General features: G+C 36.9%; 1 protein-coding gene across 17 annotated transcripts in view; it reads left to right on the forward strand.

The window, feature by feature from the left end:
* LOC137233656 (collagen alpha-1(XV) chain-like) overlaps positions 1-12,231 on the forward strand; it is a 1,316,768-nt gene that overhangs the window by 944,933 nt on the left and 359,604 nt on the right. For all 17 annotated transcript variants that reach the window (XM_067756874.1, XM_067756865.1, XM_067756879.1 and 14 more), the window contains one exon: positions 1,986-2,143. In XM_067756874.1, coding sequence (XP_067612975.1) covers positions 1,986-2,143 — 158 coding nt within the window. The remainder of the gene's footprint in view (positions 1-1,985; positions 2,144-12,231) is intronic.

The following is a 12,231-nucleotide window of genomic DNA, read 5'->3' on the forward strand; positions in this document are numbered from 1 at the left end:
TCACCTGTCGATGTGCTTTACTATTTTAAAAGTTTGAACGGAAATTAGAGTAAACCATCATATGAAGAGTTGGGATTCTACCGCGTATTTACCATTTTTATGGGTAAATACCAGGAAAATACCCGGAATATTCCTTTTTTGTATCCTTTTTGGGGTATTTAAAAATCATTTGAATCGAGGTTGCTTGGAATTACAATTCAGCAATTAAATTTATACGTCATTTGAAATAAAAAAAATTCGTTTTGATTTTAAACAAACAACCCAGCAAACACTCAGAATCAACAATTAGTCTGAAAGGAGTCCAAACTTTGAATCGTTTGCACTCGTCCTGAACTCATTTAGGAGCCCGAAGTGAATGCTATATACTCATATTTTGCCTCTAACATAAGTCTTATACACACCTCCTTCCGATATCATATATGAGCCTTATTGGCGTCATATACTGCTAATTTTGAGAATTTCAATGACACTACTTCAGGGCTTTTAAGAAGAATTTTGATATATATATCCGAAGCGGAAAACAGAGGCGAGAAAATATTTGTGATGAAACTCCCATGAGGATAAGATAGAAATGAAATAAGTATTAGTTGAATTAATTATTTATTTAGAATAAAGTGTCGCAGAAAAATTTCTGAGTTTTTATTCTGGAGCTGTCTTGTTTACTGATTTTAATATTTTTCGGTTTTTCATAATTTCATCAAATTGGAGTCATAAAAGGCTCTAAAGTGGTAGCATTTTTGAAGCTGATAATTTTCGGACCTATATTGAACTCCAGATTTGTAAGAGAATGTTTAAAGGGTACACATATTTACGCAAACAAGGCTACCCCTCAAACATGCTCACGGCGCTCATAATTTAAGAAACCGAAACGAGTCCAAAATAAGTGGGCAATGTAGGAACCAGAAAAGCATCGAAATGCGTAAGAGGTAAAAAAAATTTAATTTTTGCCTTTTATTTAACGGCCTAAAAGCTCCTAACTTAGCGTGCAAAAATTATTATTTATCAACTATTTATGTTGGTCACAGTGAGTTTGGATCAAATTTTGAAACTCTGTTACAACAATTTTTCATTTTAAAACAAAATGAATTAGATTTGTACATTATTGTTACCCTTGCTGTTCCTTTTTTTGTATAAGCATCGACGTTTTTCCACCCATGAACGATTATCGATATTTTTAATGCGACCGCAAAGCTTCCATGCTCCGTCCAGGTGTGTTGAACTGTATATGACCCAAATAAGCGCTGACGATGCCTAATAAACAGGTCATATAGGTGCCAGATAATCATAGTTTATTAGAGTTAAAAATGACGCCGGAGAGTTCCAGTAGAGTATAATATGAGCTGCTTAAACGCCTTTTAAGACTTAAGTATGTCGGACTCTTATTTAGGCTGAAATGATATACGTTAATAGGCTCATATAGGGCGACCATGTCAGGAAGGAAATACATTGGTTTCGGCCTCCCAAATGAGCAAATACCGACTGTAAACGCTCCAATTTAGATATTTTTCCGAATATTTTTCGACTTAAAATGTTTACTGGGTAAACTTAAATTTTTGCAATGGCATGCATTATTGGCTAAATATTTTTGAAAAAACGCTGGATTACAGATTAAAACTAATTCAACCGATAGCGTAATGGATAACTACCCACCAATATAGGACAAATTGGGTACATTTTGGATTGAACTTGTGTGTTTGTTTCCCATATTTTCCAATAGATTATTTTTACCCTTCTTTTGGGTAAATATTTGGGTATTTACCCATATTTACCATATATAACCAATTTACCGGTTATTTACCATCAGTCTATGTGAGGTCCTCATGGACCGGCCAGTTCAACCTACCATCTCTAATCATATGAAATTATCCGCAAAGTGTTTGTCGTACGTTGTCACCCAAACTTGATTGATATACACAGTTACGTATACGCAGTGTAGGCTGACATTTTTATCAATGCTTAACAGGATTTTTTCTTTTTTATTCCAGCATATCGTACAATAAAAGGTGAAAAAGGTGAACGCGGTCCAAAAGGACCACCCGGTGATAGTATACGTGGCCCGCCGGGGCCACCAGGTTCGCCTGGACCGAAAGGTGAATCGGCAACCTTTCCACCCTTCGTTGATTTTCCCACCGGTGCAGATGCGGTAAGTACCAAAAGAGTTTAAACAAAAGTTTTTTATTAGCTGATAGCTTAAGAGAAAATTGTTTATGAAATATATTGAGCTATGTTTCAGCCTGCTTATTAACATTGTACTTGGGCTCCATATGCCAATGCGAATTTGAGCTCCAGTTGAAGTTGACTAGTGACTAACCCTGCTACTTTGGTCGCTTGAACTAGGATGAGCAGTAAAATTGTATGTCAATATGAAATAAATAAAGCATACTTTACCTTAAAATTTTGTTTCTTGGGCTACGATGATTGAGGTGCCTTGCCAACTCTTGAGCCAAATTATTACAATTACTTTCAGTAAGTCAGGCTATTAGATTTTACTGCTGTAAAATTACTCGCTGCAGATGACTTGACGTCACTTTGGTACTCTAGCACTGGTGCTCTTTGTAGTGAATGTTGTATCTTGGGTAGATATGGCCATTATATCCCTCGAGCCAATGATCGTATCGAATTTGGCATTCAAGCGTAAGAAAAAGAAAGACACTCAATATAATTTAAGACTTCATTTAAATCTTGAAAAGCGATTCAAAAAAAGTATTGAATTCTAAGCAATAAAATAAATTAGGCCACAAAACCTACTCCCACTTGTGTCAACTACGTAACATTTCATGGTCATCCTATCTGCAATTTTATTCCCTGCACTGGGATCCAGTACGAGAAGACATTTAGGGGCTTTATGGATGCCAGGTTTGACACCTCCACACGGTATTCAGCTTAATCACTTTGGATTCGAATGCTTTTAAAGTGGCCTGGCTGTCGACAGAGCTCGCAACATTGATGTATGTAACCATGCTATCCAAAAGCAGTATAGCTGTGCTTTCCCTCAATGGTAAAAGCCTTCGCCTGGTGTACATTGCATAAGTCGGGGAGTCATTTTGATTTATTCATTTGTAGATGCTTTGAGTATATTCAAGCTCTAGTTCCCTTTTCCATTTTTTAGCCGTCTGTGTAGACTGCTGTACTCCTACCACTGTCTGGACCTTCCTCTCATTCCTCCTTTAAAGGATATGGTATGCGCTACAAGTGGAGACGGTCGTGATTGGCAGATGTTAGCTTAGTTGTGATCCTAAATCGTCTCCTTACATTTTACCTAGGGTCTTCGACCAGACAAGAGTTCCAAACGTGAATATCGGCCGGATGACTCAGTTGTACATGGCATGGATGATATGCGGTCACAAGTTGATTTAGGCTATAAATCTTAAGTATATTAGATAAGTAAATTTGAGTTTATTTTCACTTGCTGTTTAAATAGCAAATAATGTGGAGATGATCAACAATTGAAACATAGTTTAACCATGAACTGATGATTACTCAATCCTCACAGGATTTTAAATATTTGGATTATCACATGAATATATATATCTCTGATTAAATAGTCGTTCATCCACCAAGTTCGCAGTTTATCTAGCTTCACAAATACAGATCAGAAATCCACATAAATTTTGCAATTATCGAATTATATTTGTAATTATTGTTCAATTAGTGCATAATAAAGGCAATAGCAAATACGTGAACAAAATTATAAATACAAACAGCCAAATATGCAATAGGAATCCAGTTCTCATCTATATATGTACCAAATATAAATATGCTGCCTGGCCAGTGTGTACATAAACTCAAGGTAGAGTTGCAATAATAGGTCTATGTATGTACATCTAACCTATGGAAAACAATAAGTCCAAAATATGCATATGTGTGTATGCTAATAAATTATCGACTACAAATTGATTTAGCAATGCACATCACATGCTTCCATTACTACCGCACTTTTGCTTCTTATTATATATATTCAGTCGGAAATAAAGACCTCTTATTTCATTTTGTGTCACACCAAATTCTTTCACCTCTTTATCTTAGTCGAATAATGTAGAACTTATTTCATATTCCTTGATTTTCCACAAAAGATAACCCTACGGTAGTTGTATAAAGCTGTTCACCTCACTTATGTCTATTCCGGAATTTTTCCTGCTCATCGAATCTCAAATTTCATCCCTCCAATATCGCTATTCCCAGCAAAGAGAATCATTGAGATGCCTTATGGAAGCCAGCGGGGGTTAACACTTCCTCCCGATATCCGGCTCTGTAACTGGCTGCTCTCTTCATGGCATAGAAGTCGATATAATTGATTTACCTGCATCTGCCTTCAGTACACTCCAGCTCCAGCTCATTTTTCCATTTTCGAGCCGTTTGCATAGAATGCAATTCCCATAATTCTGTCTAGGGTTTTCTTCCAATTTTCTGGTGAATGATATCTCATGTTCTGGACCTAGATGTCAAACCCCGCTTTGATTTTCACCCATGCTGAAGTGCGCCGCTCTCTGCTTCTAATATTCCCAGGTATGCTTGCCCTGGCATCTTCCTAACCCTATGTTGCTGAACATTTTGTCTAGCGCTTTCCTCCTGATAAGAGCTCCATACATTAGCATCGGCTGAATGACTTCATTGTACATGCCATGGATAATACTCGGTGACTGTCTCCAGTTTCTCCCTAGCCCTTTTGTAGGTCTAATATGCTTCCACAGCTTTCTTTGATCTCACTCCAACATTCTTATTCCAGCTTAATTTGTGGCCGAGTATAATTCAAAGTAATTGGGCTTCAACAAAATAAAAAAAAAGATCGTTTCGTCATTTAGCCTTGCTACGTTGTAGGAATGATCTTTTGTTTATTTTATATACAGGACATGTTCCATTTTGATTGAGTTTACTACTAGCCCATTTTTAACGGTCCATTGCGAAATGTCACAGAGCTCCCCATCCAAAAGCTCACTTATCGTTTGCAAGAATTTCCATGTGATTAGAATCACTAAATCGACTTCGTATGCGACTCGTACTTCTGCACTAAAGAGTTTCATAAATTATCAATATCCAATGAGAAGCGATAACTTGCTGCCCTCAGTCAGCCTCTGGGCCTACCGAGCAGCTCCTAAAGTAGCGATGACTATTCTAATGCTGAGCAAAGAATCGATGCATGTAACTATAGAGTATTGGGTTCCATGTCGTATGAGTATTCTGAAGGTGGTCTCCCTTTGAAAAATTTTTAAGGCACCTTCAAAGTCGAGGATAGATGCCAAGGTTTAGTCTTCACATTTCAGTGACGCTGGCTACCTTGTCAAGACCGCTTTAAAGTGATTTGAATTTCCGGTATGCACGCTGAGCTGCTCCATCTTGCAGAAAAGTTATATAAATAAATAAATGAAAGGCGCGATAACCTCCGAAGAGATTTAAGGCGCAGCTTCTCTTCCAATTTACGTCGTGCTCATTTTTAATTTTTCCTACAAATTGGCGGGACAGGACCTACTTGTTTTATTTCAACCCCGAACGGAATCTGCAAGACAGATGAGTTTTTACTGAGAGCTTTTCATGGCAGAAATACATTCGTAGTGCTTGTCAAACACTGCAGAGGGGCGACCCCGCTTAAAAAAATGTTCTTCTAATTGAAAGAACTTGTTTCTATAATTTCGATGTTGCTTTGCCCGTCGGTGTGTTAGGCGGAGCGTGCTACCATCACACCACGGCGGTGCAAGTTTATGAGTATCTGCAGTGTTTTAAAGATAAAGAGGGAGCGGCTTATTGGCCCTTAGTCTCTTTGATCGGAGTGGTTAAGTTTCCCTGATTTTTGAATGAACAATATCCGTACGCTTCCTTAGGGCTTCGGGAACTCAGCCTTCTTGCAGGCGGCTTGAAAAAAACCACCACAAATCGGGTAATAACTTGTCGCAAGCGGATGGCAACATGGATTGTATTACTTCAACCGGTACGGGAGATTTGCAACTTTCGAGTGATTTGATAGCCCAAAGTTCTTTCTCTTGGTCTGCAATGTTTTCGATGTCTGCTCGTGGAAAAAAGACGCAGTTTTCCGGCAAAGTGACGCTTGTAGAATACCGAAAAATATATCTATGTCTAGAACTCTAAAGCTTCCTGACTACAGACGGTTCATGAGCTGTCAGGCTTTCTTATTCTTCTTGGGGCTACATTTGATCCAAATAGCATTTTGCGAAGTCTTTATACTTTATTTTTTCTCACCAGGTTCTCACAATATTGTTCCCATGAAACCTTTCCTGCGTTCCTAATTTGTATTTGTTAAATTTGCTATTGTAGGCATCCCAGTCCACTTCGAGTCGGTAGTGGTTAGCTTTTTCGAAGAGTTTTCTAAAGCGAACGAAAGACCTTCTTTTCAATATCAGTTGTTAAGGGTATCCTGCCGTTGTTCGAAAAAGAACTCATGTCTGATATTTTCCAGTTACCAATTCCATTTGTGGAAGTATCTGTGGTAAGGGCGATCACGATTGTACCTTTCTGAACAAGTTTTTTTACGAGCCCACTTAAATTGTTTTTCTACTCACTCAAGAAAGAGTTCGCTTATGGCGGGAAAAGTTGACTCCAAGTTCGCTCTTGATCTCGTAACTGAGCTAATATCCTGCGTTATTTTAATTGATTTAATTCAAGGTCCTATGCTTCTTTCATACCCTACAAAAAAACTCCTCTCTTTTTTATTGGCATCGATGAGCAGGGCCCGTATTACGTGTTACGATCTGAAAATTAGAAAACTATTTTCACTCAAGCAATAACTATGTAACTGTCAAACTTTTTTTAAAAATTATAATAGAGGATGGATCTTACAAGTACTATTTGTCGCTAGTTCAAATATGTCACTAATCCGATCCACCTTTCAAGAGCTAATGTGATTTAAAGGATTAGTTTCGATCACGGATCGTAACACGTAATACGGGCCCTGTTTCCTCTCTGGGTCTGTAGGTTTAGATATACGTATAAATAGAAAAAAATAAAAAAAATAAATGTAAGGCGCGATAACCTCCGAAGAGGTCTAAGGCCGAGCTTCTCTTCCAATTTGCGTCGTGCTCCTATTGATTTTCTCTACAAATCGGCCGGACGGGACCTACATGTTTTATGCCGACTCCGAACGGAATCTGCAAGGCAGATGAGTTTTTACTGAGAGCTTTTCATGGCAGAAATACATTCGTAGTGCTTGCCAAACACTGCCGAGTGGCGACCCAGCTTAAAAAAATTTTCTCCTAATTGAAAGAACTTGTTTCTATAATTTCGATGTTGCTTTGCCCGTCGGTGTGTTAGGCGGAGCGTGCTACCATCACACCACGGCGGTGCAAGTTTATTAGTCTCTGCAGTGTTTTAAAGATAAAGAGGGAGCGGCCTTTTGGCCCTTAGTCTCTTTGATCCTAGTGGATAAGTTTCCCTGATTTTTGAATGAACAATATCCGTACGCTCCCTTAGGGCTTCGGGAACTCAGCCTTCTTGCAGGCGGCTTGAAAAAAACCACCACAAATCGGGTAATAACTTGTCGCAAGCGGGTGGCAACATGGATTGTATTACTTCATCCGGTCCGGGAGATTTGCAACTTTCGAGTGATTTGATAGCCCAAAGTTCTTTCTCTTGGTATGCAATGTTTTCGATGTCTGCTCGTGGAAAAAAGACGCAGTTTTCCGGCAAAGTGACGCTTGTAGAATACCGAAAAATATATCTATGTCTAGAACTCTAAAGCTTCCTGACTGCAGACGATTCATGAGCTGTCAGAATTTCTTATCCTTCTTGGGGCTACATTTGATCCAAAAAGTATTTTGCGAAGTCTTTTTACCTTATTTTTTGTCACCAGGTTCTCACAATATTGTTCCCGTGAAACATTTTCTGCGTTCCTAATTTGTATTTGTTAAATTTGCTATTGTAGGCATCGCAGTTCACTTCGAGTCGGTAGTGGTTACCTTTTTCGAAGAGTTTTCTATAGCGATCGAAAGACTTCCTTTCCAATATCAGTTGTTAAGGGTATCCTGCCGTTGTTTGGAAAAAACTCGTGTCTGATATTTTACAGTTACCAATTCCGTTTTTGGAAGAATCTGTGCTCAGGACGATCACGATTGTACCTTTCTGAACAAGTGTTTTTACGAGCCCACTTAAATTGTTTCTCTACTCACTCAAGAAAGAGTTCGCTTATGGCGGGAAAAGTTCAGCGAAAGTGCCCTCTTGATCTCGTAACTGAGCTAATATCCTGCGTTATTTTAGATGGTTTAATTCAAGCTCCTATGCTTCTTTCATACCCTTCAAAAAACCTCCTCTCTTTTTTATTGGCATCAGTGGGAAAGCTATTGTGATTTAAAGAATTAGTTTCGATCACGGATCGTAATACGTAATACGGGCCCTGTTTCCTATCTGGTTCTGTAGGTTTAGATATACGTATAGTTGTTTTTCTTTCATTGTTAAACTAATTAGTATATACATATAAATGCAAACGAACTAAAGGCAAATTAATGAAAATACTTTAGTAAATCTACTCTGGTTAAATAGTTAAATAAGGTAAATGTATACGATAACATAAGTAATTGTGCACATTAGGGTGATTTACAATTTTTCACTCATTAAAAAAAAATTCACATATTAATATATGCATCATCAGCCAATTGGGAATGAGCTGAGCGACAACTTTGGTCGAGTGCGTTATGGGAGTGCAAGCTCGATCTCCACTCGCGGAACAAAGGCTTTGAAGATATTTACAAAATTTAATCGAAATAGATGTAGCCTTGTCCGTCTTAATGTGGCATTGCGTACATTTTTCGCAAAGTTTTTAAAAAAATAATTATACACCAAATACTTTAGTGGAAGTAAACCCAATTTTGTCCAAAATAGTATACTTATGTATGTTGAGAATCACATTTTTTGACATGATTGAAATGCAGACTACTTGGTAAAAGAAAAGAGTAAACATGGTATGAAAACGAAACGCCCTGGTGTTAAGTAGCATACTCGAAACTAAGAGTGGAAAGGTTTACCAAGTTTCTTCGCCTAAATATTTTTATTTATTCTATTTTAGTAATTTAAGAAAAATCATGCATAAACTTTGTTGTTGAAACCACGCAACCCGAATTAAAAATCGTTTACGAAAAAGTTCCTGAAAAATTGCGAATATTTTGAGTTTTTAGAGATTTGAGATATCGCAAAAATTTTTGGAAAGACTCGAATTTTCTCATTTTTTTGAGTTTGCAGGTTTTTAGTCCAATAGCTTTTAGTCTAACAAATTACAGGTTATAGTTCTGTTAAGATTGGCACTGATTCTTAACAGTTTTTTTTGATGAATGTTTTATATTTTTCGCACATACAAAGATAAGAGATGCGAAAAAATATCAAAAACTAAAGCAATTTTTGAGAGATGTTTAACTTATGCTATATTAAACATAAATTTATTGGACTATAAATCTGCATACTCAAACTTGATAACTCTGAATGAAAAATTTAAAGCTTCGAAAAAATTCGATATTTTTCGTACCTTTTTGTAAACGTTTTTGAGATTGGCTTGTATTTTTTTAAGCTATAAAATTCTTAAAGGATTTTTCTTAAATTATGGAAAATTAAAGAAAATGGTTGTAATTGAAGAAATTTGATCAAAAGTTCCACTTCTATTCTCAAAACAAGTAAGGAAGGTTAAGTTCGGGTGTAACCGAACATTACATACTCAGTTGAGAGCTATGGTGACAACATAAGGGAAAATAACCATGTAGGAAAATGAACCGAGGGAAACCCTGGAATGTGTTTGTATGACATGCGTATCAAATGAAAGGCATTAAAGAGTATTTTATGAGGAAGTGGGCCATAGTTCTATAGGTGGACGCCATTTAGGGATATCGCCATAAAGGTGGATCAGGGTTGACTCTAGAATTTGTTTGTACCATATGGGTATCAAATGAAAGGTGTTAATGAGTATTTTAAAAGGGAGTAATCCTTAGTTCAATAGGTGAACGCCGTTTCGAGATATCTCCGTAAAGGTGGACCAGAGGTGAGCCTAGAATTTTTTTGTACAATATGGGTATCAAAAGAAAGGTGTTAATGAGGGTTTTAAAAGGGAGTGGTGGTAGTTGTATAGGTGGTCGCCTTCTTGAGATATCGCCATAAAGGTGGATCAAGGGTGACTCTAGAATGCGTTTGTACAATATGGATATCAAATGAAAGGTGTTAATGAGTATTTTAAAATGGAGTGGGCCTTAGTTCTATAGGTGGATGCCTTTTCGAGATATCGCCATAAAGGTGGATCAAGGGTGACTTTAGAATGCGTTTGTACAATATGGGTATCAAATGAAAGGTGTTAATGAGTGTTTTAAAAGGGCGTGCGCCTTAGTTCTATAGGTGGAATCCTTTTCGATATATCTCCATAAAGGTGGACCACTGGTGATTCTAGAACCTGTTTGTACGATACTAGTATCAAATTAAAGGTATTAATGAGAGTTTTAAAAGGTAGTGGTGGTAGTTGTATATGTGAAGGCGTTTTCCAGATATCGAACAAAATGTGGACCAGGGTGACCCAGAACATCATCTGTTGGATACCGCTAATTTATTTATATATGTAATACCTGCCAAGATTTCAAGGGTTTTTTATTTCGCCCTGCAGAACTTTTTCATTTTCTTCTACTTAATAAGGTAGGTGTCACAACCATTTTACAGAGTTTTTTCTAAAGCTATACTTCGCATCAATAAACCCATCTAATTACCACGTTTCATCCATTTTTTCGTATTTGGTATAGAATTATGGCATTTTTTCATTTTTCGTAATTTTCGATATCAAAAAAGTGGGCGTGGTCATAGTCGGATTTCGTTCGTTTTTTATACCAAGATAAAGTGAGTTCAGATAAGTACGTGAACTAAGTTCAGTAAAGATACTTCGATTTTTGCTCAAGTTATCGTGTTAACGGCCATGCGGAAGGATAGCCGGAAGACTGTGTATAAAAACTGGGCGTGGCTTCAACCGATTTCGCCCATTTTCACAGAAAACAGTTAGCGTCATAAGGTCTATGCCCCTACCAAATTTCAAAAGGATAGGTACATTTTTGTTCGACTTATGGCATTAAAAGTATCCTAGACAAATTAAATGAAAAAGGGCGGAGCCACGCCCATTTTTAAATTTTCTTTTATTTTTGTATTTTGTTGCACCATATCATTATTGGAGTTGAATGGTGACACAAGTTACTTATATACTGTAAAGATATTAAATTTTTTGTTAAAATTTTACTTTAAAAAAATTATTTTTTAAAAGTGGGCGTGGTCGTTCTCCGATTTTGCTAATTTTTATTAAGCGTACATATACTAACAGGAGTAACGTTCCTTCCAAATTTAATCAAGATATCTTCAACGACTGCCAAATTACCTTCTTTTAAAAGTGGGCGGTGCCACGCCCATTTTCCAAAATTTTACTAGTTTTCTATTCTGCGTTACAAGTTCAACTCACCTACCAAGTTTGATCGCTTTATCTGTCTTTGGTAATGAACTATTGCACTTTTTCGGTTTTTCGAAATTTTCGATATCGAAAAAGTGGGCGTGGTTATAGTCCGATATCGTTCATTTTAAATAGCGATCTGAGAGGGTTTCTCGGGAACCCACATACCAAATTTCATCAAGATACCTCAAAATTTACTCAAGTTATCGTGTTAACGGGCGGACGGACGGATGGACGGACATGGCTCAATCATTTTTTTTTCGATCCTGATGATTTTGATATATGGAAGTCTATATCTATCTCGATTCCTTTATACCTGTACAACCAACCGTTATCCAATCAAACTTAATATACTCTGTGAACTCTGCTCAACTGAGTATAAAAATTACAGTATTTTTTTCGCTCTCACTTATTCTCTGATATTTTGTGATACTGGCTGAGAGCGAAAAAAAGAATATCGTAATAATTTGGCACACTCTACTGTGCATAAATTCATTTGCGTGTGGAATTATTCCCTTGGATTAGCTATTTATTTATTTATTATGGCACTAATCCTAGCGTGGATATGCAAAAACCGATAATTGCCTCTTTAGTGGAACAAAAGAGAATATTGACGCGTTTTAATCTGCTGCGGCACTTGCATAAATCGCGCTAGTTTTTTGTTGTAAATTTGTCACAAAAATTAAATGTTATTAACGAAAAGGACCTATTAAATCCAGTAATTTACTAATTTTGACTTTATATGACGATTTTTAGTCATTGATGTGGCTTTCTTCATGGTTACAAATGAATTATTTTGGAATCTGCATATTTTTTTATAAGAATACTGAGCT

This window comes from Eurosta solidaginis, chromosome 5 (assembly GCF_040869045.1).
Source record: "Eurosta solidaginis isolate ZX-2024a chromosome 5, ASM4086904v1, whole genome shotgun sequence".
Lineage (NCBI taxonomy): Eukaryota > Metazoa > Arthropoda > Insecta > Diptera > Tephritidae > Eurosta > Eurosta solidaginis.